This window comes from Eretmochelys imbricata, chromosome 9 (assembly GCF_965152235.1).
Source record: "Eretmochelys imbricata isolate rEreImb1 chromosome 9, rEreImb1.hap1, whole genome shotgun sequence".
Lineage (NCBI taxonomy): Eukaryota > Metazoa > Chordata > Testudines > Cheloniidae > Eretmochelys > Eretmochelys imbricata.
Genome location: NC_135580.1, coordinates 846,930 through 874,174, shown reverse-complemented (window position 1 = coordinate 874,174; position 27,245 = coordinate 846,930). Strand labels below are relative to the sequence as shown.

Below are 27,245 nucleotides of genomic sequence, written 5' to 3'. Positions count from 1 at the left end.
GGTTCCTGGATCTTAGTCCTAGGCTGAGCCTTGTAAACATAAGGGCATAGGAACATAAGAATGGCCACAGTGCAGGGGTTCTCAAACTTCATTGCACCGCGACCCCCTGCTGACAACAAAAGTTACTACACAACCCCAGGAGGGGGGACTGAAATCTGAGCCCATCTGAGCCCCACTGCCCTGGGTGGGATGGCAGGACAAAACCCAAGAGCTTCAGTCCCAGGCAGGGAGCCTGTAATCTGAGCCCCAATGTCCAGGGCTGAAGCCCATGGGCTTTGGCTGCAGCCCCAGGAGGTGGGGCTCAGGCTTCGGCCCCAGGCCCCAGCAAGTCTAAGACAGTCCTGGTGACTCCATTAAAATTGGCTCACGACTCACTTTGGGGTCCGGACCCACAGTTTGAGAACCACTGCCATAGTGGGTCAGACCAAAGGATCATCTAGCCCAGAATGCTGTCTTCCGAAAGTGACCAATGCCAGGTGCCCAGAGGGAATGAACAGAATCTGGCAATTATCATGTGATCCATCCCCTGTCACCCAGTTCCAGCTTCTGTCAATTAGAAGTTTAGTGACACTCAGCGCGTCGGGTTCCATTCTGATAGTAGCCATTGATAGAGCTATCCTCCATGAACTCATCTAGTTCTTTTTTGAACCCTGTTATAGTTTTGGCCTTCACAACGTCCCCTGGCAACGAGTTTCATAGGTTGACTATGTGTCATGTGAAGAAATACTTCCTTTTGTTTTAAACCTGCTGCCTGTTAATTTCATGGGTGACTCCTGGTTTTTGTGTGATGTGAAGGGGTAACACTTTCCTATTCACTGTCTCCACACCAGTCATGATTTTATAGACCTCAATCATATCCTGCTGAGTCTCTTTTCTAAGCTGAACAGTCCCAGTCCTTTTAATATCTCCTCAAACCGTGCCTGTTAAGTTATAAACTTCTCTCACCTGGTCACGCCCCCAAACGCTCTCTCCACAATGAAGGCTGAGATTTTGTCCTTCACTTCCCCTGTTGGCTGCTTTACCGGGGTCTTGGCGAACACTGTGAAGATCTCAGCTATGCCTCCATTACTGGAACCCAAAGCAATTAGGGAAACAGTGAGTCCCAGCTCCCGACCACCTGTATTTACTCAGGCTCTTCTCTTTCCCTCTCAGTGATTTCCCTTTTTCCATTACATCCTTTTACGCACACTTTTTTACTGCAGTTAATAACAACAGCAGCTAGCCTGTGTGTAATTAGCCCTAGCACAACACTTCATGCTGTCAGAGACAAACAATAATTCATCTTCCTCTCCTCCTTAGAGGGAGGTAATTAGACTGCATTATCCAGAGACAATTCAGAGGTGAGGCAGATGGTGGATAAATTACACACCCTGGTTGAATGAGTGCATCCCACACACTAAGGCTTGCATATATACACAAGTTGTCGTGCTTTACCCACACCGGTCTAGTTAAAGTGATACAATGCCCCTAGTACAGACACTATGGGAGGAGGAATAAGCTATAGCGCCATACGGACCCTTTATACCAATAGAGTTGAGTGCATACCAGAGGTTGTACCAGTGTGAGCAATTCGGTAAAAAGTCACACCCCTACCTGACAAAGTTATACTAGTGCCAAACCTGTGTGTGGACCAGGCCTATGGGGCAGAAGGGGAAGGCTGTAGCAGGAAAAGGAGCCAGGGATGGGTAAGGTAAAGTCGAGTCCCTTTCTTTTAGCTAAGACCTTGTTATACCTTCCTGCTGGCTGTCTTCCCTGATATAAACCTGCTCTTCCACCCCCTCACCGTAACTTTCCCTGACACCTGATTACTGACATACAGCTGGAACCACCCATTACATACCTTAGAACGTGACCTAGAAAGACAAGGGACTTGCCCAAGGCCATACAGGGACTCAGTGGCAGAATGGGGGCTAGAACTCAGGAGCGCCTCACTCCCAGCATGGTGCTCAGTACACTCTACCACACTGCCTCTCCTTGGGCCACAGGAAAACATCCTGATTCATTCACTGGGACCTAAGCATGCGCTGAAATGCTATCTTGGCTCAGGACTATAGTTAGCCCTGATCACGGATGCTCTAACATCTTACACCCTAAACAGCAGGGGCAGGGGAGCTGGTTCAACCGACGTGAGAAACTACTCTCCTGAATCATCACTCCAGTTCTGCACCATAAGGTTTGGGGAAGTCCCACATCTCCTCCTCCTTCCAGGCCCACAACTGCCTCTCTGTACCAGGGTGTGACGGGGTCTGCTTACCCCGCACGAGCCCAGACAGGGTTAAGTCCATATTACTGACAGCGGAAGTCCTGCCTCCCCGGCGGGACTGGGCATGCTCCAGATGCTCTAGCAATATAAAGGGAAGAAGCCCAGCTCGTTCTGGGCTGGAGGCTGTAGGCAAGGACCTGTCTGGGAAGCTCCTGCGGAGGGCCAGCTACAGCCCTTGACTGTGCTGGGATTCAGAGCCTCCCCAGGCCTGCTTGAACCCCAGCGACTGGAGGAGCCACAGGAGGCTGACCCCAAGCAGGGCTGGGCCCAGGCTGCAGGATTCGTCCCGTCCCCGCTGCCGAGGACCCTGGGCCGGACCTCACAGGCTTTGGGAGCTCCAGTCGAAGTGCATTTCCTGCTGTTATACTGAGCAAGAGCTCTGATGGCTTTGGATGCTTCCTGTGTCACTGGGGCCTGCAGAATCTCCCGGCTCTCATGGGACCTCGAGGAACCCTTTCGGCCTCCCGACTTCTCTCACCTGATCCATATTTTCCCGCCGTTCAGGGTGTAGAATTTCCCACACTCGCTGAGCTCTGCGAGGGTTTTAATAGATGCTGCGTCTGAGCCACTAGACGGCTCCGTCAGGCAGAAGGCAGCGATGGTCTCTCCTGCAGAAGGGAGCAGAACGGTCACTGATGGCACAGACTTTAACAGCATAGAGAACACAAAAGAACCCACACGCAGCCAGGGCTCTGCCGGGGGCCCAGGACCCGCACTGCCCTGAGGACTCCCCACCTACACAGCAGGGAGTGAGTCCATGGCGGGCAGGCACGTCGGGCGGGATGAGGATGGGGTGGGGTACATCCATGCACACCCCAGGGCAACCAGCTGGCCGTATGTAAACAGACAACTACAGAAAGCTGCACTTTTCTGCAACTCAACCGGTGCCTTGCCTTGGGTATCCCGCAGATCCCCTGCTGGCACAGCGACATGCCAGCCTGCAGTGTGAGCTCGAAGGCTGTGCTCTGACGGGGCTTGATGGCTTCTGCACTGAACTGGCAGAGCAGTGCAGAGAAGCTTGCACAGAGCTTGCCTGTGCTACACCTAGCTCTCCCCACTGCTGTCAGCCACCCGCCGTCACCACCCCTCCCCACAACCTGCAAGCAGAGTGCTGAAAGCCCAGCTCAGAGCAGTGTCTGGGAGACCTGCAAGAAGCCAGGAGGGTGGGTAAAGATCTACATTATACCTTTCATAGGGCACAACAGAGTGAAGAAAACAGGCCCTGTTTCCTACCAGATGCTAACTTGGGCAGGTATTTCTCCTTCTGACTCTGGGTCCCAAAGAGCAGGATTCCCTTAAAGCCGATTGACTGATGAGCACCAAGGCTTATGCCCACACCAAGGTCGTGCACTCCAACCACCTCCACCATCCGAGCATACTAAAGGGAAAGCAAAAGAGAAATGGTGGGGACGGGGATTAGGTTGGAACCACTGCCCAGTTTGACCTTCAGATACTACAGCTTCTGGGGACTAGCAAACACTCCACATCAACACTAATATTAACACTGCTCCCATCTGCTCCTCCTAATCACCCCTGCCAGGGCCCAATGCAGGACACTGGGGGCATAGACCAGTCATCAGGAGCCTTCAGACACTCTCAGGCCCATTCAGCTGGCTGATCCCTGCCCCGCACTGTGTCTGGCTCACAAGGGCAGAGGGGAGGAGGTAGGAGAAGGTTTGGGTAGAACTTTTTAAAAGAGGAAAAAGAAAACCCACACCTAGCGAGATATGCACATTGGAGATGTTACTGATACATCATCTGTCTACCACTGTGTCTGTCTTGTCTATTTAAGGACTGCCTCTGACTGTTTGGCCGAGCAACACCCAGCCATGCGCTACTGCAGAATTGATGGTAATGAATATTTATTGATGGAATTACTAGAAAGCAAGACTCAGGGAAGTGACTAGACTACTGTCATATAGCAAGAGGAAACCAGGTCTGGGAACAGAATCTGGTTCTCCCGGCTCCCACGCTGGTTCCCTATCCCACACTGCCTCACCTCTGAACTATCCAGGTGATATTTTCACACTCCCTAGCTACTATAACGGGCACAGGATAAAAACCTAGCTGGAGGGATTGGTGGAGCTCAGCACAGCAGCTGGAGGCTTTCCAGTGACTGTTGGTCTACTGCCTGTAGGGACAGCCCTGGTCTGTGTGGGGCTGACAGGTGACATGGCTTCAGAGCTCTCAGATCTTCCAGAGGGTTAGGCCAGGTGGGTACAAACTGGCTGACCATCTTTTCTGTGCTGTTACAACTAAACCCTGGTAGAGCTTGGACGCTGCATAGGGAGGTGAAGCTTGTCCGCACAAACTGACACGTAGCTGTCTGTGGCTCACTGGGGACTGAGAGCACGCAGCAAGCTGGATTCATATGCCCGGTGCACAGGACCACAGGAATGGAACGTCACGCACTTCAGCGTCGGGCTGCTCTCAGGCTGAGCACGGCCATGCTCCCCAGGCAGGGCTTCATTCGGAATGAAAGAGGTGCCTGGGATCCAGCAACTTTTTACTTTCATACCTGATGCAGCAAGTCCAGCGGGGCGGGCTCTGAACTGCCAGGCTCTGGCACAAAGTAAGCACTGCCCCTTCGCCTCTGAATCACGGCCCCGCTCTTCTCTGCTCCCGACCTCCTCCAGGAAGAGACTCTACCATGTTACAGTGGGGGAGGGGCCGCGAGAAGAGAGAACGGGCCCACCTGCCCACCAGGTCAGGACAGCTCTCATGCTCCGAGTCAAACCTGGGGGAGGCTGGATCTGAGTTCCATGCCTGGCCCCCCCATCACAGGCCTGAGCCAGACACGCTCCAAACACCCGACCTCAGGGCGAGTTCAGATCCCGGCCCCTACTTTCCCATCATGCCTGCATCCCCAAGGCTCTGTCTTACCTGGGTGTTTGTCAGCCCAACTCCCCCCAGCTCCTCAGGCACCTGCAGCCCAAAGGCTCCCATCTCCTTCAGCCCCGCCAGGGTGGTCTTCTCAATGCTCTCCAGCTTCTCGTTCTCCACAGGATCATTGACCTCCTTCAAGTAACGAAAGGGAGCGAGTGAAAGGCAGGTGCAACGCCGAGGCGAACGCTGCATGGGGCAAGGCCAGAGGGGCCAGCAAAGTCGACGTTTACGCATCGCCTACCGGGCACCAAGGAGCTGCTGGATCCTAGAGCAGGCAATCTGGGCACTGGTGTGTTAGTGTCCTGCTGTTGCTGTGCGAGTGAGCCCGAGGGTCAGTGTGTGTGTGTGGGGGGGGTAAGCCTCGGAGTGAGCGATCTATGACCTGATTGCCCTTCCCCTCTGCCTCTGCCCCACGCTCCCTCCCTCCCTCCAAGCCTGTTCTCTATCTCTGGGGAGGGCCAGGCCTCGCAGAGCCACCCTGTCTTTCAAATATCCCTGCGGAAAGGCCTCCCACATGAACTCCTTCACTGCCAACACCCAAACAGGTAACCCACGGCTGGGTCTGACAGACTGGTGGCGCGTTGTATGAGACATGGGCATTAGAGGCACTCAGGAAATCACAATCAGGAGGAGAACGTGGATGTGTGCTTGTGCATCCTCCAGGCTTCAGAAAGAGGGTAGATTCGCCAGGAGAAGTAATTTTTTTTAATGGTGGTGAGGCCAGCCGTCCCACGTCACTGTCTAAGGAAGACGGAGTCCTTTTCCTTTGTTTACAACACACACTTCAGGCTATTCCGTAATCAAACAGGCAGCAGACTGCCACTAACCTTGAAGAAGCGGGTGCAGGGATCTACCAGGGCTTGCAGGAACTGCATCTGCTCCATTGAGAGCACTAGGGAGGGGCAAAGTTACAGCTAGATTAGCAGGATGTGTCTAACCCTCATCACTTTATTACATGATTTGACACAAACACCCTTATGTGAGGAGGCACCTTCTAAGACTGGATGTTTGTCTAAGAGATCTGCTGTAGTCCAGAAGGGGTGGAATGGGGCGGGGCTGGGGCAGGAAGGGGCAGGGGGGCGAACAGGGGCGGGGGCTTTGGGGAAGGGGTGGAATGGGGCAGGGCTGGGGCAGGAAGGGCGGGGGGGTGAACAGGGGCGGGGGCTTTGGGGAAGGGGTGGAATGGGGCGGGGCTGGGGCAGGAAGGGCGGGGGGGTGAACAGGGGCGGTGGCTTTGGGGAAGGGGTGGGAGGGCAGGGGTCTTGGGGAAGAGGTGGAGGGGGGCTAGAGCAGCACGCAGCAGTGCAGGTGTCCTACGCAGCTGCATACTTTGCGTATGGGTAGGGATGGCCCTGCCTGGTCAGCAGACTGAACCGAGAGCTCCATGGAAACTCAACTAGCCTCTCGCTGGGGGTGGGAGGAGCACATGGCCTGTGTTCTGTGACTTTGGTGGCTTTGGTCTGCTATGCCATTAAACCAGCAAAGGTCACCATCAGCACTAAATCCATAAGGAAATTTTAAATAAAAATATCCTACCTGCGGGAAAAGGAAAAACATTGTCAGGTATAAGCTTCCCGTTGAACAGGTTCATGACAAAGGATGTGGATTCCTGGAGGAGACAGATGATAACAAGAGCACTTACACACATGAGCCCTGCAGAGCGGAGTGATACTAGGAGAGGGAAGTTCATGGTATGCTTTCTGCACAGCTCAGAGATGGGGAGTCCAGGAGGAGAACCGCTCCTGTGCTGACTGCAGAACCATGGCACCCTGCAGGACATGCTGAGAAGCACAGTGAAAATGTGCGTAAGTGAAGAGGGTATTTTTGCCTTTGCGGAGATCTCGGGACTGTGGTGCACCCAACTCCCACAGAGAGGTTCCACCTGTTCTCAGAGGCTCAGAGCTCTCAAGATCACGGACAGCTGTTCTGATGATGTCATGTTTCCACCTCGTGTTTCACTGGCTGGGCATATTGTCACTCTGCAGTGTGGCCTCTTGGGAGAGGCTGCCAAGACCCCCCTTTACTGTCATTGTGCAGCAGACGGGGAGGCTGTTAAGAATTGAGCTGCTTTTCAGATTTTCCTCCCAGTTCTTATTCACACACTTGCCTCAAACACAACGTGAATCTCATCAGACGTCAGGCCTCCACGCTTGTGTGGTTTGGCACCATTACAGTACCATACCCGCTGTGTTACCCTAGAGCCAGCAGAAGCAGCATCAGGCATCACTTTATTTTCTTCTTTGGTGCTTTATTTTTTTATATGCCAATGCTATTCACTGCCTCTGAGGCTGACCAGATCTGATTGCCACGCCCAGCTGAAGTCAATGGGAGAGGAGTGAGCTGAGAATCAGGCCCACAGTATCTATGAAGTATGGAGGAGTCCCCCCTGGGGACAGTGGCAGTCTCAACATCAGTCATTAACACAGTCCGGGACAAAGCACTGAGCGCAGACCTGCAGCCACTTCCCAAGGCTTTCAAAGCAAAATTATACAAGCAGTGTGACTTACCTTGTTCGCTTTATTTGAGTATCTCCCTTTTTGATGTGTTATATAGTATGGAGGCGATGTCAGTCTGGGGAAAAGAACAAAATCGCTGTGACATCATGCAAGTGCAATTTTCACCATCAGTCACAAGCATTTACTTGGGTGACTGTCAGCAGTGGAAGGCATGTGTCTGCGGTTTGATGGTCACGGCACAGCACCTTTAAAGAAAGCCCGAGAGACCACCTGGAAAACTGTAAAAGGAATCTGCTTCGATGGCATCTCCGATCTCCATCTTGACTACCAGGGATTTTGCACAAAAGCAGTATTTTAGGTTCTTTCGCCAGCTGGTACTTTATTGGGGAAAACAGGCAGACGGGAGTTCATTTAGTAAGAGTAATTAACTACTCAGGCTCCCCAAACAGATATGGATCTTGGGAACTAGCACTGGAGTTGGATTTTTAGGGTACGTCTTCGCTTTAAAAAAAAAGGGGGGGGGGCATGTTCTTAACTCAGGTTAGGTAACCCAGGATAAAACAGCAGTGAAGCACAGTAATTTGGCTTTTAACTTGAGTTAGCCACTCGAGTTAAAGCCGATAGGGGAGCCTGGGGTTGACTTGACCTGCTAACTGGGTTAAACACAGAGTTGCCATGTCTTCACTGCTATTTTAGTCCAGCAAGCTAACCTGGGTTAAGCACACATATTTTTGGAGGGGTGGGGGGGCGCAATGAAGACATACCTCTAGAATCTAACTCCATCTGTCTTGCTGCATAGGTATTATGGTGCTGGGCACACCAAAAATACTTCGATATTTGAAGTGTTAGCTAGAAACAGCTTCCATAAAGCCCTCCTTTAACTTTGTCTTATAAGTTTGATCTGATACCTGCCAGATACCGTCCAAAGTCTTGAAGAAAGCTTGTCAACCTGTCTTTGAGTTACAGAGCTTTAAAGTGCCCTGAGGTGAAGCTCTGACTTCTCTTAATTTTTTTTGTTCTGGTTTGGCCCCTGGACCCTCACGGTCGAGTTACAGCTCCTTGGAGTGCGGCGCTAGCCAGCTTTGAAGAAAATAGGCTGTAATTAAGCAAACTGGATGATTATTTTTGTGTGTAGTTTTGGGTCCAATCCTGCTCCCACTGATTTTGATGGAAGTTATGGGCACATGTGTTTCTTTGTCCTTTATAAGAATAACATATCGGTTTGTTCTATGTTGTGAGCAATGGATCAGCCTGCTCCCCCCTCTACTTCTGTAAACAATGGGTCAGTCTGCTCCCCCCTCCCCCTGAAAACAATGGGTCAGCTTGCTCTCCCCCCCACAAATAATGGGTCAGCCTGCTTCTCCCCCCTCTACCCCCCCAAACAATGGGTGAGCCTGCTCCCTCCCCCACAAATAATGGATTAGCCTGCTCCCCCCCACACAAACAATGGGTCAGCCTGCTCCCCCCTCCCCCTGAAAACAATGGGTCAGCCTATTTCCCCCCCACACACACACAAACAATGGGTCAGCCTGCTCCCCTCTCTCTGTGAAAACAATGGGTCAGCCTAATTCCCCCCCCACACACACACACAAACAATGGGTCAGCCTGCTCCCTTCTCCCTGTGAAAACAATGGGTCAGCCTGCTCCCCCCTCCCCCTGAAAACAGTGGGTCAGCTTGCTCTCCACCCCACACAAATAATGGGTCAGCCTGCTTCCTGACACACAAACAATGGGTCAGCCTGCTCCCCCCACCCCCTGAAAACAATGGGTCAGCTTGCTTCTCCCCCTCCACACACACATACAAACAATGGGTCAGCCTGCTCCCTCCTCGTCTCCTCTCCATCCCCGCCCAGCTGTGCTGGAAAGGGCAAGAGGGGGCGAAGAATCCCTGGCGCTGCCCCCAGGGCCAGGCTCCACGAAGGGAGTTACTGCATTTTAGCTACGGCGCAAGGACAGAGACTCATAGACGTTATGGCCTGACGGGAGCATCATGATCTAGTCTGGCCTCCTGCTCATGGCAGGCCACAGAACCTCACCCACCCGCTGCTGTGATGGACCCCTCACCTCTGGCTGAGTTACTGAACTCCTCAAGTCACGGTGTAAAGATTTCAAATCCGCCAGCTGTACTCATAAATTGAGCTCAGTTTACTCTACCTGAAGTGGGGCGTAGCCAGAGCTTGTGCCCAAAGTTGCCTCCACCAGCTGGCACTCAGTCTAGTCCTGATCAAACGAAGCATTCTCTCTGCAGGCACTGCTCAGCTCACTTCCTCTGCGGAAAAAGGAGGAGGGTGAACACAAGACAAGGTGTATGTAGCAATTTATCCTGAAATCTGAACCATTTCATCACTCCAGTCAAGGCCAACATCACCAGGGGACCTATCTCCCTTCTAAACAGCCTTCCCCCAACCCCTCCTTTTTGGGCTTGATCCCAAATAGCCCCTACCAGGGCTTTCCCGCCTCCATTGTATGGCATGTGTAGCCTATACAGGATCTTCACTATTTCCCATCCCAAAATTCAGCCCCGATCCCATAGTGGGCTTGTGACTTACTCCTAGAAAGCCACTGGGAGGAACACCTTGCTGAGTAGGTTGGCACAGAGCTTTTCTGCCGTGGAATCTTGATAAAGAAGTGCTTGCTTCTGCAATGTGACATCATTGCTTCAGGGGTGATGTCACTCAGGGTATTATGATGTCATCACCTGTATTATCTATATTCTATTACCATCCAGGGGAACCAATCAAGAATCAAGGCCTCATTATGCTAGGCGCTGCATAGGCATACAATAAAAGGTCAGCCACGACGAGCTAGTAGTCTTGGTAATCAGAACCAACAGGTAGATGAGATAAACAAATAGGGAGTAGAGGTGGGGAAAAGAGGGAAGATGAGGTAACTGTGACATGAGCAAGAAGTTATCCATGATAAGCAGCAGTCTCATCGCACCACCTGCCTACTCACTGCTAGCTGGTCATAAGCTGACAGCAGAGGAGAGTTTTAAGGAGGAGGAAATAGATCTGGGATCACTTTAGGCACATCTCTCTCCACTAATAACTCATCCAAGCATCGTTTGATGCTACCTAGTGACACATAAACATCCTGAACTTTTCCAGATCATTGTGAATAAAGAACACCCCAACAGAATGGAAATGCCTGATAATTAGCATCATAAATTGTGCTCCTAGCTGTACCAGTCCAGAATAGGGTTTGAGAAATAAGCAAATGCTGCATTTCCTGGTTTGCTTATGTGGTTTCAGCTGCAGATACATTACTGCCTCTTGTGATGCTATTCACCCTTGCTCTGCAGGCCTGAGTTGGATTGGTAGAAAATGGAGTAGGAAGCCAGATCTGGATGGCACAAGGTAGTCACAGGAATGTATAGATCATCACAGCCATCATTACAGGGTTAAACTCAAACCTTATTTGCCAGAGGTGTGGATGTGGAAACCTCACATAGCCAGGCAGGATTTTATTGTTATTTACATGCTGACATAGGGTACATGATGCCTTCCATGCAAAAAGGAGACCAAAGGCCAAATCTACATCTGTGTAATAATCTGCAGTCACTGCATTAAAGGTAGCGTACAGCAGGGTAGCAGAGATTAACCCTTTCTGGCCATGTAGTAGCACCAGGGCCCAATCGTGCTCTTACTGAAGTCAGTGGGAACTTTCCTACTGACTGAAATGGGAATAGAATTGGGTGCAAAGGGGCCACTTCTGCAACCCCCTTATTCCCATAAATAACCCCATGAACACAGGTTTGCAGGATCGGGCCCTTTATCAAGACTTCACAAGGGAAGGTACTGAATACTGGGGGAAGAGAGAAGGGTTGCAGCAATGCGAGTATATAGTGGTGTTGGTTATCAATGTGCATAGCTTAAATTCCCTGAACTATACAAAAATAAAAAAGCAATTTAAATGGAAATTAAAAGAAGCAGTCACAAGGGTGAAATGCCTGGAAATTGCATGGAGACTATTTAAAAACACCATATTAGAGGCTCAAACTAAATGGATACTCCACAATTACAAACAAACAAACAAACAGTAAGAAGACCAAAGATGCAGCGTGAAAGAGGCACTTAAAGGCAAAAAAGCATCCTTTAAAAATTGGAAACCAAATCCTACTGAGGAAAATATAAAGGAACATAAATTCTGGCAAGTCAAATCTAAAAGTGTAATAAAGCAGGCTAAGAAAGAATTTGAAGAGCATCTATCTAAGGACACAAAAAGTAACAGCAAAATGTTTTTTAAGTCTCTCAGAAGCAGGAAGCCTGCCAAACAGTGAGCAGGGCTACTGGGTGGAAAAGGGGCCAAAGGAGCGCTCCAGGAAGACAAAGCTGTTGCTGAGAAGCTAAATGAATTATTTGCATTAGTCTTCATTGCAGAGGATGTGGGGGAGATTCCCACACCTGAGCCATTCTTTCTAGGTGACAAATCTGAGGACGTGTCCCAAATTGAGATGTCAGTAGAGGAGGTTTTGGAATGAATTGGTAAATTAAACAGTAATACATCACCAGATGGTATTCACCCAAGACTTCTAAAGGAACTCAAATATTAAATCGCAGAACAACTAACTGGTGTGTAACCTATCATTTAAATCAGCCTCTGTACCAGGTGACTGGAGGGTAGCTAATGTAATGCCTATTTTTAAAGAAAGGTTCCAGACGTGATCCTGGCAATTAGAGGCCAGTAAGCCTGACTTCTGTACCAGGCAAATTGGTTGAAACTATCATAAAGAGCAGAATTATCAGACACATAGATAAACACAATATGCTGGGGAAAAGTCAACATGGCTTTTGTAAATGGAAATCATGCCTCACCCATCTATTAGAATTCTTTGAGGGGGTCAATAAATATGTGAACAAAGCTGATCCAGTGGATACAGTGTACTTGGACTTTCAGAAAGCCTTTGACAAAATCCCTCACCAAAGGCTCTTAAGCAAACTAAACAGTCATGGGATAAGAGGAAAGATCCTCTAATGGATCAGTAACTGGTTAAAAGATAGGAAACAAAGGGTAGGAATAAATGGTCAGTTTTCACCATGAAGAGAGGTTATTTACCCCTTCTCATGACACAAGAACCAGGGGTCACTCAATGAAATTAATAGGCAGCAGGTTTAAAACAAACAAAAGGAAGTACTTCTTCATATAACACACAGTCAACTTGTGGAACTCATTGTCAGGGGATGTTATGAAGGCCAAAAGTATAGCTGGGTTAAAAAAATAATTAGATAAGTTCATGGAGGTTAGGTCCATCAATGGCTATTAGCCAAGATGGTCAGGGATGTGACCCCATGCTCCGGGTGTCCCTAAACCTCCAACTGCTAGAAGCTGGGACTGGATGAGAGGGGATGGATCACTCAAAGTTATCCTGTTCTATTCATTCCCTGTGAAGCATCTGGAGATGGGGCAAGACCTATGTTATTAACTGTTGTGGTATGTGCAATTTTTCTAAAAGCCCCAGCTCCTTTAGTCAAGAAATTAGGTGAGAATCTCAGCTTGCATTTTTTAAAAGTAAGTTTCTAGCTCGGGTGGTTGCAGCAAAAAGTTGAACACACATATCTGGACATCTGACCCACAAAGGTGGGATTGAGTGATTTACAGTGGAAAGACAAAAAGGATCAAAACCCAGAAAGCAAATAAAAACCACCCAACATTTCTTAGTTTAAAAAATCTCAGTTTTAAAGCCAGTCTTGTGCTGTTTGGGTATGTCCACACTGGAATAAAAGGCCCGACACATGGCCACGGCTGGCCCAGATTAGCTGACTCAGGCTCACAGGGTTATGGGCTCCCATAGCTCGGACTCAGGCTGCCTACACAGAAATCTTACAGCCCCGCAGCCCGAGCCAGTTGAGTAAACGTACCCTTTGGGCACTTGGGTTGGCAGCGCTGCACCCCCTGACTGACTCCAGCCATAAAACTGGCTTGCTCCTCCCAGGAGGATCAGCTCCATGTGTGGGTGCTCTGCAGTGGCTTGGAGCCAACCGAAGGGCTCTGACAGCAGACACCCTTCCTGCTGCCAGGGAGAGTGGAAAGTGGGTGTGGCTGGGGTGTCCCTGCACTATGCAGAGACTCAGCTGTGTTCTCAGCCTCTTGTGGCTATTGCGGTGTGGCCTAATTTACAGCAGCCTCCAGACTGCTCTGAATACAGCATAGGACCTGGCTCTGCACAGTCACTGCAGGACCACATGCATGAATCATAGAATATCAGGGTTGGAAGGGACCCCAGAAGGTCATCTAGTCCAACCCCCTGCTCGAAGCAGGACCAATTCCCAGTTAAATCATCCCAGCCAGGGCTTTGTCAAGCCTGACCTTAAAAACCTCTAAGGAAGGAGATTCTACCACCTCCCTAGGTAACGCATTCCAGTGTTTCACCACCCTCATAGTGAAAAAGTTTTTCCTAATATCCAATCTAAACCTCCCCCACTGCAACTTGAGACCATTACTCCTCGTTCTGTCATCTGCTACCATTGAGAACAGTCTAGAGCCATCCTCTTTGGAACCCCCTTTCAGGTAGTTGAAAGCAGCTATCAAATCCCCCCTCATTCTTCTCTTCTGCAGACTAAACAATCCCAGCTCCCTCAGCCTCTCCTCATAACTCATGTTTTCCAGTCCCCTAATCATTTTTGTTGCCCTTCGCTGGACTCTCTCCAATTTATCCACATCCTTCTTGTAGTGTGGGGCCCAAAACTGGACACAGTACTCCAGATGAGGCCTCACCAATGTCGAATAGAGGGGAACGATCACGTCCCTCGATCTGCTCGCTATGCCCCTACTTATACATCCCAAAATGCCATTGGCCTTCTTGGCAACAAGGGCACACTGCTGACTCATATCCAGCTTCTCGTCCACTGTCACCCCTAGGTCCTTTTCCGCAGAACTGCTGCCTATCCATTTGGCCCCTAGTCTGTAGCGGTGCATTGGGTTCTTCCATCCTAAGTGCAGGACCCTGCACTTATCCTTATTGAACCTCATCAGATTTCTTTTGGCCCAATCCTCCAATGTGTCTAGGTCCTTCTGTATCCTATCCCTCCCCTCCAGCGTATCTACCACTCCTCCCAGTTTAGTATCATCCACAAATTTGCTGAGAGTGCAATCTACACCATCCTCCAGATCATTTATGAAGATATTGAACAAAACCGGCCCCAGGACCGACCCCTGGGGCACTCCACTTGACACCGGCTGCCAACTAGACATGGAGCCATTGATCACTACCCGTTGAGCCCGACAATCTAGCCAGCTTTCTACCCACCTTGTAGTGCATTCATCCAGCCCATACTTCCTTAACTTGCTGACAAGAATACTGTGGGAGACCGTGTCAAAAGCTTTGCTAAAGTCAAGAAACAATACATCCACTGCTTTCCCTTCATCCACAGAACCAGTAATCTCATCATAAAAGGCGATTAGATTAGTCAGGCATGACCTTCCCTTGGTGAATCCATGCTGGCTGTTCCTGATCACTTTCCTCTCATGCAAGTGCTTCAGGATTGATTCTTTGAGGACCTGCTCCATGATTTTTCCAGGGACTGAGGTGAAGCTGACTGGCCTGTAGTTCCCAGGATCCTCCTTCTTCCCTTTTTTAAAGATTGGCACTACATTAGCCTTTTTCCAGTCATCCGGGACTTCCCCCGTACGCCACGAGTTTTCAAAGATAATGGCCAATGGCTCTGCAATCACAGCCGCCAATTCCTTTAGCACTCTCGGATGCAACTCGTCCGGCCCCATGGACTTGTGCACGTCCAGCTTTTCTAAATAGTCCCTAACCACCTCTATCTCCACGGAGGGCTGGCCATCTCTTCCCCATGTTGTGATGCCCAGCGCAGCAGTCTGGGAGCTGACCTTGTTAGTGAAGACAGAGGCAAAAAAAGCATTGAGTACATTAGCTTTTTCCACATCCTCTGTCACTAGGTTGCCTCCCTCATTCAGGGAGGCAACCTCTATGCACAGGTGTTTTGGGGTCTAACGCTTGGCGTCTACTGCTCAAGCAGATTCCCACGTATACTGAATTGTAGCGGAGCCGCCAGTAGAGGGAGTTACACGTCAGCAGTTCAGAGTACAAGGGCTGAAGCTAGAAAGATCTGGGATAGTCACATCTCCTTCAGTCTGTGCATTCTGCTCTCCTTGACACCAGCACAACCCTTGAGTAACTGCACTGACTTACACAAGAGTCTCTTGAGATGTACACGGCAGAACAGGTCGGAATTTGAGCCCTGTATCACCATCACGCTAGCCTTTATGACATATAATTAAGCTTTGATTTAAAGTCACATCAAGTGGATTTACTTACCTACTATTTTCAGAAGAATCATTTGTATAAAAAGTTTTAAAGTTGGACTTCAATGGGGCTATTTATGGGCTTACAATTAACTAGGCACTTAAGGGCATCCAGAGTGGTCAGCTTGTTGCAAGACCAAGCCCATGGTCCACCCCTTGCCAAAGAAGAATTTGCATGGATTCCTGAATGCTTTGTGCAGCTGAGTTTTAACTGTCCCAAGCAGTGCAGTGAGGTTTCCAACACGTCCCTTGGGAGACCACTGCACAGCCAGATACCACACATCTTACTGGGTTTTCCCTCAGATTCATTCAAAGTGGGATTTTTGTTATTTGGCTGGGTTTAATTCCATCCTTCTCCTACCCCCTTGGTTCCCCCATTCTCCTTCCCATGATTGTTTTGCTCCCTTCACCTACAGAGGGATGTTTATTACAACCCTCCCATCACCATCATTTGGACACATTTTGTTCTTTTAGCCTTTCCTTACAAGTCAGTCTCTCTCTAATTTTTTTTGCTCTTCTCTGATTTCCCTCCAATTTGGCAGCATCAGCCAATGAAGAAGTCTGGTGTATAACTGTAGGCACTTTTCTTTATTTTAAATAAACAGCCACTCTATTTAATGGACAAAATGTACCATTAATTATCTGTGTTATCAAAGAACCTCAGAGCTCTCAGTCCTGGACCAGGAGGACTCTATTGTGCTAGGCATGGTGCAAACACAGAACAAAGACGATCCCTGCTGCAAAGAACGTGCAATCTAACTATAAGACAAGAGACAGCAGACAGATACAGACAGATGGGGGAGTCCAAGAACCCAAGGAAATACAGATCAGCATGATGGGCTGTGGTCACTGCTGTCACGTTTTTTGTGGCCATCACAGCAAAGGAGAGTTTTGAGGAGGGATTTGGAGGAGGGTGAGATAGCTTTGTGGCTGTTTATGAGCTCCTCCCAGGCATGAGGAGCAGCATGGAAAAAAGCATGAAGGTGCCTGTTTGAAAATTAAACAGGTGGTCAACAATGGCTGACTTCATGGGCTGACGGGAGTTAGAAGCTGATACATGGATATCGAGTGAGAGATGATCGGTAGGGTGGGGACAGGCCGTGACGGTGAAGACAAGCAGCCTGTGTCTGATATGAGAGACCAGGGAAAGCCAGCAGAGGGGACTGGCCCACAGCAGGTGTAAGCTCTAATGCTCCCTGAGCTAGGTGAGATCTCCAAGCAGTAAGGGCTCTGCTTTAAATCACTGATGTAAGGGAAGGGGCAGGATGAACCAGGGGTCTGTGCAGCCCAGGTGAGCAGAACATGTGATCACAGGCTCAGGCTGGCTCAGCCATGGGCAGGACCCTTCCTCTCACCTGAAACACCTCCTGCTGCCTACATACCCAATGGGGCCAGGTTTTTACTTCTGTTCCTCCCCTCCTCTCCTGGACAGCACACCTTGCAGTGGGTAGCTGTGAACAGAGAGGCCCAAGAGGTTCATTTCAACCCCGTTTAACTTGCACAGAAGAGATGGTGTCAATATCCACAGCCTCGGAGCTGATGTTCATTTTGGCACCTTGACTGACTGAGTTTTTTGGTGCATTCTGTAGCTGCCACATCAAATATTTACACGGAGGAAGATGCAGTGAGCTCTGTATGTTAAACTGCTGAGACAACAAGCACAGCAGGGTCAGAGAGCTGTGGGCTTGGGGGACCTGCAGTGAGCAAGCTTTGACAACGGACATAAATGCACAATGCTAATCTCCATACGGGGAGTGGGCCTGCACCCCGGTGCTGGAGGAGAGAGAGTATGTCAGGGGTGTCACAGGTTAGATGGTCTTTGAGTGTCCTGCTTTGGTGCCCCATAGTGCTGCTGCTAAGAGCAGGCACATCCCGAGCGTCTCTCCCACACGCTAGCGAGGCAAGGCCCAGGATGTTATAACTCGAAACACACTCCTCATGCTGTGTGCCGAGAATCTCAGACATTACAAGGGGTATGTTACCATGTCTGCCAAAGAAGTACGAATCAGTAGGTGGTACTAGGAACACAGGTGGGTAATAGAGATTCAGCCACTGTATGACTGTGGTCCACAAATCCTGCCATTTATTGAGACCTCAATTTCAATCTCAGTTGAAGCCCTGTAGACAGTGGAAGACAGCAGCACTTGCTACTATTTTGGCACCACTGTGGTTTGTTTGCTTGCACAGGTGTAACCCAAGAACAATTCAGAGAGACAGACACAAGACAGGGAACTATTCTGATTGGTTACATTCTGAGCTTCTAAGAGGATGGGCATCACAGCTGACAATAAGCATTTCTCCCCATTCTAATGCCTACATGTTAAAATAAGTAAGATATAGCACTGTCTGTAACATCACCATCCGGTGACTCCCAATAACTTTACATAATTTACATTCAGTATTGTACAATCACCATTGTCCTAATTCTCACTGAAAAAATGAAACTACACTACAAGACTATGGAGAAGGGGCAACCTTAGCTGCTGTTTGCCTGCTGTCTCTCTCAGTACTTTGACGCGAGTGCCTAGAAATAGAAACCATGTCAACAGCCTGCCACAAGCCACTTCCTTTGCAGTTCCAGACACCTAGAAGAGCCTCCTGTGCTCACAATCTTTGTTCACATCTCTTCTGAACACATATTTTCTCCCCTGTGCATTTTGATTCCTTGTATCCTTTGGTATTACTTGTTATTTCACTCTGAGAAGTGCTGGAGTTATGGCTGGAATCACAGCTGCTGTGGGGTTTGGAATTTTGTTTTGTGGTCAAGACAGACAAAACCTTAGGCTATTAAGAGTGCACCAGGCTGTCCAGACAGATGCACCCTGCTCCCTGTTAAAGATTCTGGGAGGTCTTTCCTGCACTGAATAGAACTAGAGCAATCCCTAGGGGAAAACCTAAACACAACAAGTCCCATCACATTCCCCAGATCTGTGCACAAATCCCCCTTCTGCTGAGCAGAAAGGGGAGCCAGGGGTGCTCTCCACAGGGCAGCATTTGTGAGGGGGGCAGAGGATGTGCATTAGTCCTCCCTAGAGCTCTACATGGACTACCTGGAAAAGTTGATCTAGTTCTATGGGCCCCTGTGCACCGGGCAGCTAATATGGACCATGGGGAATCTCTGGCAGCCCAGCTCCTTCAGGGCTGCGCCACCCTGGGCCTGGTGGGACCCCACGGACAGATGGGAGGCAAGGGACCTCTGCACAGCTAGTCCTGTGCTTTCCTGCAACCTAGGAGATCTGTGAGGTTTGAGGTCAGAACCCCCCAGCAGCAGGGTTTGGCAGGAACTCTGCAAGGAAAACTCAAGGAATTTTCCTTCACCTGGTCCCCTCCAGCTCTGTGTGCATTTGTGTTACTCCTAGGTAGAGAAACCAGGGCCCACCCCTGCAGCCCTTGCTCCAATGAGGAGTCAGGCCCTAAAGCAGCACAGATGCTCTGCGGGGAGGGAGAGACAATGTTTCCTCCCAAAGGCCGCATCCTGCTCCCAGTGGTAGGTTGGTTCGCTGCTGGAGGGCGGAACTGGCTGCTGCGGTGGCTGCTGCAGAAAGTGCCTTTGCTGTGCGCTACGCAAGGAGCGTCACAGCACAGAAGCAGGGTCAGGCTCAGACTGACACAGGGCACCTTAAACATTTAGAGTGTGCACATGGGGCAAAGCTCGGCACCACCGCAAACGGGCACCTTTCAGTGTGGTCCATTAGCCAAACTCACCCATTTTGAAGTTATGATGAGTTACATATTTAAGTACAAAATACTCATCCTGACAAACTAAGGCAAGACAAGAGCTGCCAGACCGACAGCAGGAGTGGATCAGTCACTGTGCCATCGGGGTTACAGCAACCCGCGGGAGAAAAATGTGCCCTGCTAACAGAGTCTGATCAGAGACTGCCATGATGTGACTCACGTGGGGGGGGGGGGGGGGGGGAAACTGGGATGCACAAGTTAATGAGTGTCAGCAAATGCTCCAATGCTCCACCACCACGAGGAACCACTTCTCGAAGTGAAACAGCATTTTCCCTGTGCAGCAGTTCAGGGAGTGCATTTAGGAAATGATAAAGACCACAACGGCTCAGACGTATCCAGCATCCAGCTGAAAACAGCAGGGGAGTGCAGATAGCCAGCAACTACACACCTGGAATCTGGCCAAGACACTTGGCCAACTCACCTCCGCTTGCAAGGTGTTTCATGGGCTCTAATAACCACAGGTCACCATGACCTCAGTTTTCTGCCTCATCCAAAAGGAACTTAGTTTCTCTGACCTATTTCAGGGATTTTTGCCTCTGTCTGCAAGAGATTTCTGAGGAACAGGGCCGGCTCCAGGCCCCAGCTTTCCAAGCAGGTGCTTGGGGCGGCAATTAGAATGGGGCGGCAGCTCCGTGTCCCGTGGCAGTTGTTGTGGCAGTGGCCATTCAGCGGCGGCTGCTTGGGGCGGCAAAATTGGCAGAGTCGGCCATGCTGAGGAAGTCACTTTCTTCTCCCCACTCTGACTAAAACTGGGAAAGAGCACAGAGAAATTGCAGCTGTGTAAATAGCACTCAGATTTCCTTCATAAACCAAGGCGGATTAAAAACCGTTGCAGCCTAACAGGAAAGTAACTGATTTATTTGTAGACGAGGGCAGGTCTAACTAACCTGCTCTGGCTTAGGAACTGATGAAAGGCCAGTCAGCTCTACCCACCTGCTTTAAACTCCTATTTCTCTGCAGTTGGTTAAGTATTTTCTTATCTGGTATGAAAAGTTTACTGTGCAAATATTCACGAGAGCGTGTATCTTTACGGCTGCAGTGATTCAGGCTGGTTAGGAATGAATTCTTTTTTATACTGTGTTTGCATTTAGTAACCAGAGACTGAAACAAATGGCCAGCTCCTGCAATTGCTTCATTTTCCATTAACCTTCCACAGACTGTCTATATCCAGTGAGCTTCCATGTTTCCATCCACAGGGGTCTCTTTAGTGCAGAGGTTCTCAACCTTTCCAGAGCCTGATTTGTCTTGTGTACCCCCAAATTTCACCTCACTTAAAAACTAACAAAATCAGACATAAAAATACAGAAGTGTCACAGCCAAGCTATTACTGAAGAATTGTTTTTTCTCTCATTACCATATGATAAAATAAATCAATTGGAATATAAACATTGTACTTACATGTCCGAGTATCGTACAGAGAGCAGTAGAAACCAGTCAGCGTCTGTATGAAATGTTAGTTTGCATTGACTTCGCTAGTGCTTGTTATGTGGCCTGTTGTAAAACAAGGCAAATCTCTAGCTGAGTTGTCCCCCCTTGGAAGGCCTCTGATTACCCCCAGGGGTACACGTGCCCCTGGTTGAGAACCACTGCTTTAGCATCTTTATGTTACCTACTGTTGATCATATAACAGCCACTACGGTTCTCATGCTATGGCTATTATAACCCTCGGGTTCCCCAGTATTTTCCTGTCCTGCTTTCCTCTCTGTCCAGTTCTTTAGATCTGACCTTTCTATTCGTATTACAAAGTCAGTGTCAATTGCAAAACTCCTTTTAATTCCAAGAAGTAGCATTAGGGATTCAGATCAGAAACATACCAATCCCTGTGCTACTGAGATACCTAGCAGAAGTATAAAGAGCAGATTCAATAAGAACTACAAGGAGTTTTTGGCTTCCACAGCTTGGTGCCTGGCTCCAGTTGGTGACAAAGGAGAACAAGTCACCGTCTGGTGAACTCTAAAAAGTAAAGGTATGGAGCCAGATTTTCAAAGTGCAGCACATCCAACAGCGAACACACCTTTGCACACACCTAGTCACCCATGCAAGTGCCCAGTAAGCCCACCCAGATCTGGTGTTTGCATGTGCACAGGACCAATTATGTGTCCAAGTGCTCATGTGTGCATCAAATGAGAAAACTGGGTGCACACAATGGGATATTTGTACATGTAAGTTAAGTGAACACAATGGCACTTCCATTTGACTGTAGCTTGTAACTTCCTTATCACGCCCATGACTGTCTGCATACATAACAATTACATACTCCCATGTTCAGAAAGAAAAGTCACTGCCACCGTACATGAGGAGGCACAGCAATGAGCCCCATAATAAGAACAAAAGTTTAACTTCATGGCATACTGTGACTACCAACAGAATCATGAACCCAGCTATGGAAAGGAACACTTGGGCCACCTTAGCCATCCCCTGCCTGCTCACAGTTCACGTAACTCCCTCCACTGTTAATAAAGAAGTATTTATCTGATACTTGTTATTCCAGAACTGCAAGTTTGAGCCTTTCAGTGGTGGGAGTTGTCTGCACAGAGCTGTCACCCCAACAGGAAGAGATACTGGTGATTGACCTCTCATCTGAGAGTTCTTAAAGGGGCGGAGAAGAGGCATGCAGCAGCAGTCCAAGGACAGGCTGGGAACCCAGAAGTTCCTGAGTTCTAATCCTAGCAGTGACACCTTGGGCAAGTCACAGACCCTTTGAATTTCAATTCTCCATCTGTGAAAAGAGGATAATTCTATCTGGCCCGATAGCTCTGTGTCTGTGTGATTGTCTGCAGAACGCTAAGCCGACGAGCAGTGCTGTGAATGCGCACCATCAGTCAGCTTGAATGGCGGTGCTCTGAGAAAATTGCACCATGGAAATAGGGTTGCCAGGCGTCTGGTTTTCAACCGGAACACCCGGTCGAAAAGGGAACCTGGCGGCTCTGGTCAGCATTGGCGACTGGGCTGTTAACAGTCCGGTCAGCAGTGCAGCTGGGGGCCAGGGCTAAGGCAGGCTCCCTACCTGCCCTTGGTCTGTGCTGGTCCCAGAAGCGACCACCAGGTTCCTGTGGCCCCTAAGCACTGGGGTGGCCAGGGACTGGGAGGCTCTGCACACTGCCCCCCCTCAGTGCCGGCTCCGCAGCTCCTATTGGCCGGGAACTGTGACCAATGGGAGCTCCAGAGGTCAGCACCTGAAGACACAAAGGCAGTGCATGCCCTGCAGAGCCGCCCGGCCACCCAAGCGCCTAGAGGCCACAGGGACCTGGCTACTACTTCCTCAGAGCCATGGTAAGCGCCACTGGGATCCCGCACAACCCCTGTACCTCACCCCAGAGCCCACCCCCCCAGCTGGAGCCCTCATCCCCCCGCACCCCAGCCCCCTGCCCCAACCCAGAGTCCCCTCCTGCACCCGAAACCCCTCATCCCCAGCCCCACCCCAGAGCCCACCCCGCCACACCCCAAACCCCTTGGCCCCAGGCCGGAGCCCCCTCCTGCACCACACACCCCTCATCCCCAGCCCCATCCAAGCCTGCACCCCCAGCCAGAGCCCACACCCCCTCCCGCACCCAACCCCCTGCCCCAGCCCAGTGAAAATGAGTGTGGGGAAGAGTGAGTGACGGGGAGGGGATGGAGCGAGTTGGGGCAGGGCCTTGGAGAATGGGCGGGGCAGGAGGTGTTCGGTTTTGTGCGATTAGAAAGTTGGCAACCCGACATGGAAAGTATAAAATAAAGCTGCGGTTTGAGTCGCTGAGCTTCCTTGCGCACTGACGGAGCAGTGGCTTAGTGATCAGCTACATCCCCACGACCAGAGACCCGAGCAGACAAGCAAAGCTGGGCGGAACGTTTCCTTGCTACCACAAAGATTAAAGATGTTCCACCAACAAGAAATGATTCCCAAGCCCAGTCTGGATGCGGAGAAAAGACTCAGAAAGCCCTTCTGGGACACCCGCTCAGTTTCAGGCTTTGTAAGACTTCTCTGACCCTGGAGCTCTTCCACCCATCTGCACCAACTGGGACTGCATGAGGAAAGCTCCCCTGCACAGCAGTCTTCAATAACCCAGCGAACCCAGGGCAGAGGGATGGGCAGGTGGTTAAAGCCCTGGCCTGGGACTCGTGAAACCTGGGTTCAACAGCCCCCTCTGCCAGAGACTCCTGGTGTGACAAGTCAGTCACCCCCTTTGCCTCTATCCATAACATGGGGATAATAATCCTTATTTGTTCTGTCTTGCCTACGTAGACCCTAAGATCTGTGGGGCTGGGGACCTCACTGGACATCTGCACAGCACCCACCACAATAGGGCCCAGATCTTGGATGTGGCCTTCAGGGGCAACCATAACACCACTAAACCAAACAATAATGAGCAGAATTGGCTGGGGAGCCTGTGAACCGCAGCCCTCGACTGATGGATGCTGACCTGCTCTGGTGTTTGCAGCCATGCGTTGGGGGTCTGTCAAGAGCAGGGGTCCCAAACACGCGGCTGGCGGGGTTATTTTCTGCAGCCCACCAGCTCCCCCAGCATTTACCGAGAGCGGCTCCAGCCCGGCACGCACCGGGGGCAGGGCAGGCTCCCTGCCTGCCCGCCCTGCCCCCAGGCCGCTCTGGCAAGCGGCTGGAACCTGTTGGGGGGGGCACAGGGGGCTGTGTGTTGCGGGGGAAGCTCCCATTGGCCGGGAACAGGGAAACACGGCCAATGGGAGCTTCGGGGGAGGTACCTGGAGGCGCGGCCAGGGCAACACACAGACCCCTGTGCCGGCCCCCCCAGGCCTCGGCTGCTTCCCAGAGCGGCGCGGGGGCAGGGCAGGCAGGGAGGGACCCTGCCCTGCCCCCAGTGCGCGCCGGGCTGGACCCGTCCCCGAACCCCTCCTGCAGCCGAACCCCCTGCCCTGAGCCCCCTGCCGTACCCCACACCCTGATCCCCTGCCCTGAGCCCCCTCCACCCCTTCTGCACCCCCTGGGGGCAGGGAGGGGGCAGAGATTTCAGGGAAGGGGTTGGAATGGGGGCAGGGAAGGTGTGGAAAGAGATGGGGCAGGGGCAGGGCCTCACGGAAGGGGTGGAGTGGGGGTGGGGCCAGGGCGGCGGGGCAGGGTGGTCAGTGGTGCGGCCCTCGGGCCAATGTACTAGTCCTCATGTGGCCCTCGTGGTCATTTGCGTTTGAGACCGCTGGTCAAGAGCCTCAATGGCGCTGAGCCACGGCAGTATTTGTTCAGTGCATGGGGTGTGTGGGGGCGTGTGGTAGCTGACAACCACGCTACCAGGGCAGGCTACATACCTCTTCATCCTTCCCTCCCTATCGGCACCATAGAGTGCAGGTCCGTTTCAGTGACAGAATATGAACTCCTTCGATTTTAAAAGCCACATAAAACTCAATCCTGGAGCCCTTACTTACCTGAGTCCCTTTACTCCAATGGGGCTACTCAGGTAAGTAAGTGCTGCAGACCTGTGATAGACCTGGCAATATCCTGGACAAACCTTATTGAGTTAAATGTGTGTGTCATTGTGGGCCAGGGGCTGTCTGTAATTCCATCAGGGAGGGAGTCCTCGGGTCTCCAGGAACTAAGAACAGTGGGGGGCAAATTCACTCATGTTATAACAACTCCCGCCAGGCACCACTGCCTGAAAAGGCTCACAGATACTGGTTCCAATTGGATTCTCTAGATCAGAGGTCTCCAAACTTTTTGGTTGATGCACCCCCAGGGTGAAGACTGGAAGACCTGCCACAGGCAGGCCGCCGCCGGAAGACGACCGGAAGACCAGCCACAGGCAGGCCGCCGCCGGAAGACGACCGGAAGACCAGCCGCAGGCAGGCCGCCGCCGGAAGAAGACCGGAAGACCAGCCACAGGTGCGCCGCCGCCCACAGACGACAGGAAGACCAGCCGCAGGCGCGCCGTCGCCCGAAGACGACCGGAAGACCTGCCGCAGACAGGCCACCGCCGGAAGACGGCCGGAAGACGACCGGAAGACCTGCCGCAGGCGCGCCGCCACCGGAAGACGACTGGAAGACCAGCCGCAGGCAGGCCACCGCCGGAAGACGGCCGGAAGACGACTGGAAGACCTGCCGCAGGCGCGCCGCCACCGGAAGACGACCGGAAGACCAGCCGCAGGCAGGCCACCGCCGGAAGACGACCGGAAGACCAGCCAAAGGCGCGCCGCCGCCGGAAGACGACCAGAAGACCAGCCGCAGGCGCGCCGCCGCCGGAAGACGACCAGAAGACCAGCCGCAGGCGCGCCGCCGCCGGAAGACGACCAGAAGACCAGCCGCAGGCGCGCCGCCGCCGGAAGACGACCAGAAGACCAGCCGCAGGCGCGCCGCCGCCGGAAGACGACCGGAAGACCAGCCGCAGGCGCGCCGCCACCGGAAGACGACTGGAAGACCAGCCACAGGCAGGCCGCCGCCGGAAGACGACCGGAAGACCAGCCGCAGGCAGGCCGCCGCCGGAAGACGACCGGAAGACCAGCCGCAGGCGCGCCGCCACCGGAAGACGACCGGAAGACCAGCCGCAGGCGCGCCGTTGCCGGAAGACGACTGGAAGACCAGCCGCAGGCACGCCGCCGCCGGAAGACGACCGGAAGACCAGCCGCAGGCGCGCCGCCGCCGGAAGACGACCGGAAGACCTGCCGCAGGCGCGCCGCCACCGGAAGACGACTGGAAGACCAGCCGCAGGCAGGCCACCGCCGGAAGACGGCCGGAAGACGACTGGAAGACCTGCCGCAGGCGCGCCGCCACCGGAAGACGACCGGAAGACCAGCCGCAGGCAGGCCACCGCCGGAAGACGACCGGAAGACCAGCCAAAGGCGCGCCGCCGCCGGAAGACGACCAGAAGACCAGCCGCAGGCGCGCCGCCGCCGGAAGACGACCAGAAGACCAGCCGCAGGCGCGCCGCCGCCGGAAGACGACCAGAAGACCAGCCGCAGGCGCGCCGCTGCTGGAAGACGACCGGAAGACCAGCCAAAGGCGCGCCGCCGCCGGAAGACGACCAGAAGACCAGCCGCAGGCGCGCCGCCGCCGGAAGACGACCAGAAGACCAGCCGCAGGCGCGCCGCCGCCGGAAGACGACCAGAAGACCAGCCGCAGGCGCGCCGCCGCCGGAAGACGACCAGAAGACCAGCCGCAGGCGCGCCGCCGCCGGAAGACGACCAGAAGACCAGCCGCAGGCAGGCCGCCGCCGGAAGACGACCGGAAGACCAGCCGCAGGCGCGCCGCCACCGGAAGACGACTGGAAGACCAGCCACAGGCAGGCCGCCGCCGGAAGACGACCGGAAGACCAGCCGCAGGCAGGCCGCCGCCGGAAGACGACCGGAAGACCAGCCGCAGGCGCGCCGCCACCGGAAGACGACCGGAAGACCAGCCGCAGGCGCGCCGTTGCCGGAAGACGACTGGAAGACCAGCCGCAGGCACGCCGCCGCCGGAAGACGACCGGAAGACCAGCCGCAGGCGCGCCGCCGCCGGAAGACGACCGGAAGACCAGCCGCAGGCGCGCCGCCACCGGAAGACGACTGGAAGACCAGCCACAGGCAGGCCGCCGCCGGAAGACGACCAGAAGACCAGCCGCAGGCGCGCCGCCGCCGGAAGACGACCAGAAGACCAGCCGCAGGCGCGCCGCCGCCGGAAGACGACCAGAAGACCAGCCGCAGGCGCGCCGCCGCCG

General features: G+C 52.2%; 1 protein-coding gene across 4 annotated transcripts in view; it reads right to left on the bottom strand.

Annotated features, from left to right (window-relative positions):
• Window positions 1-20,052, bottom strand: part of LOC144270351 (very long-chain specific acyl-CoA dehydrogenase, mitochondrial-like) — a 70,384-nt gene extending 50,332 nt beyond the window's left edge. The window contains exons 1-9 of one of the 4 annotated variants that reach the window (XM_077826751.1): window positions 20,033-20,052; window positions 9,760-9,874; window positions 7,657-7,720; window positions 6,686-6,758; window positions 5,977-6,041; window positions 5,147-5,281; window positions 3,497-3,641; window positions 2,742-2,871; window positions 946-1,068 (exon numbers count right to left, since the gene is read on the bottom strand). In XM_077826751.1, the coding sequence (XP_077682877.1) occupies window positions 946-1,068; window positions 2,742-2,871; window positions 3,497-3,641; window positions 5,147-5,281; window positions 5,977-6,041; window positions 6,686-6,758; window positions 7,657-7,720; window positions 9,760-9,842 (818 nt within the window). In that variant the 5' untranslated portion in view covers window positions 9,843-9,874; window positions 20,033-20,052. Of the gene's footprint in view, window positions 1-945; window positions 1,069-2,741; window positions 2,872-3,496; window positions 3,642-5,146; window positions 5,282-5,976; window positions 6,042-6,685; window positions 6,759-7,656; window positions 7,721-9,759; window positions 12,065-20,032 lie in introns of those variants that run through there. The other 3 variants (XM_077826752.1, XM_077826754.1, XM_077826755.1) reach the window with 3 other exon arrangements.
• Between the last annotated feature and the right edge of the window lie 7,193 nt (window positions 20,053-27,245).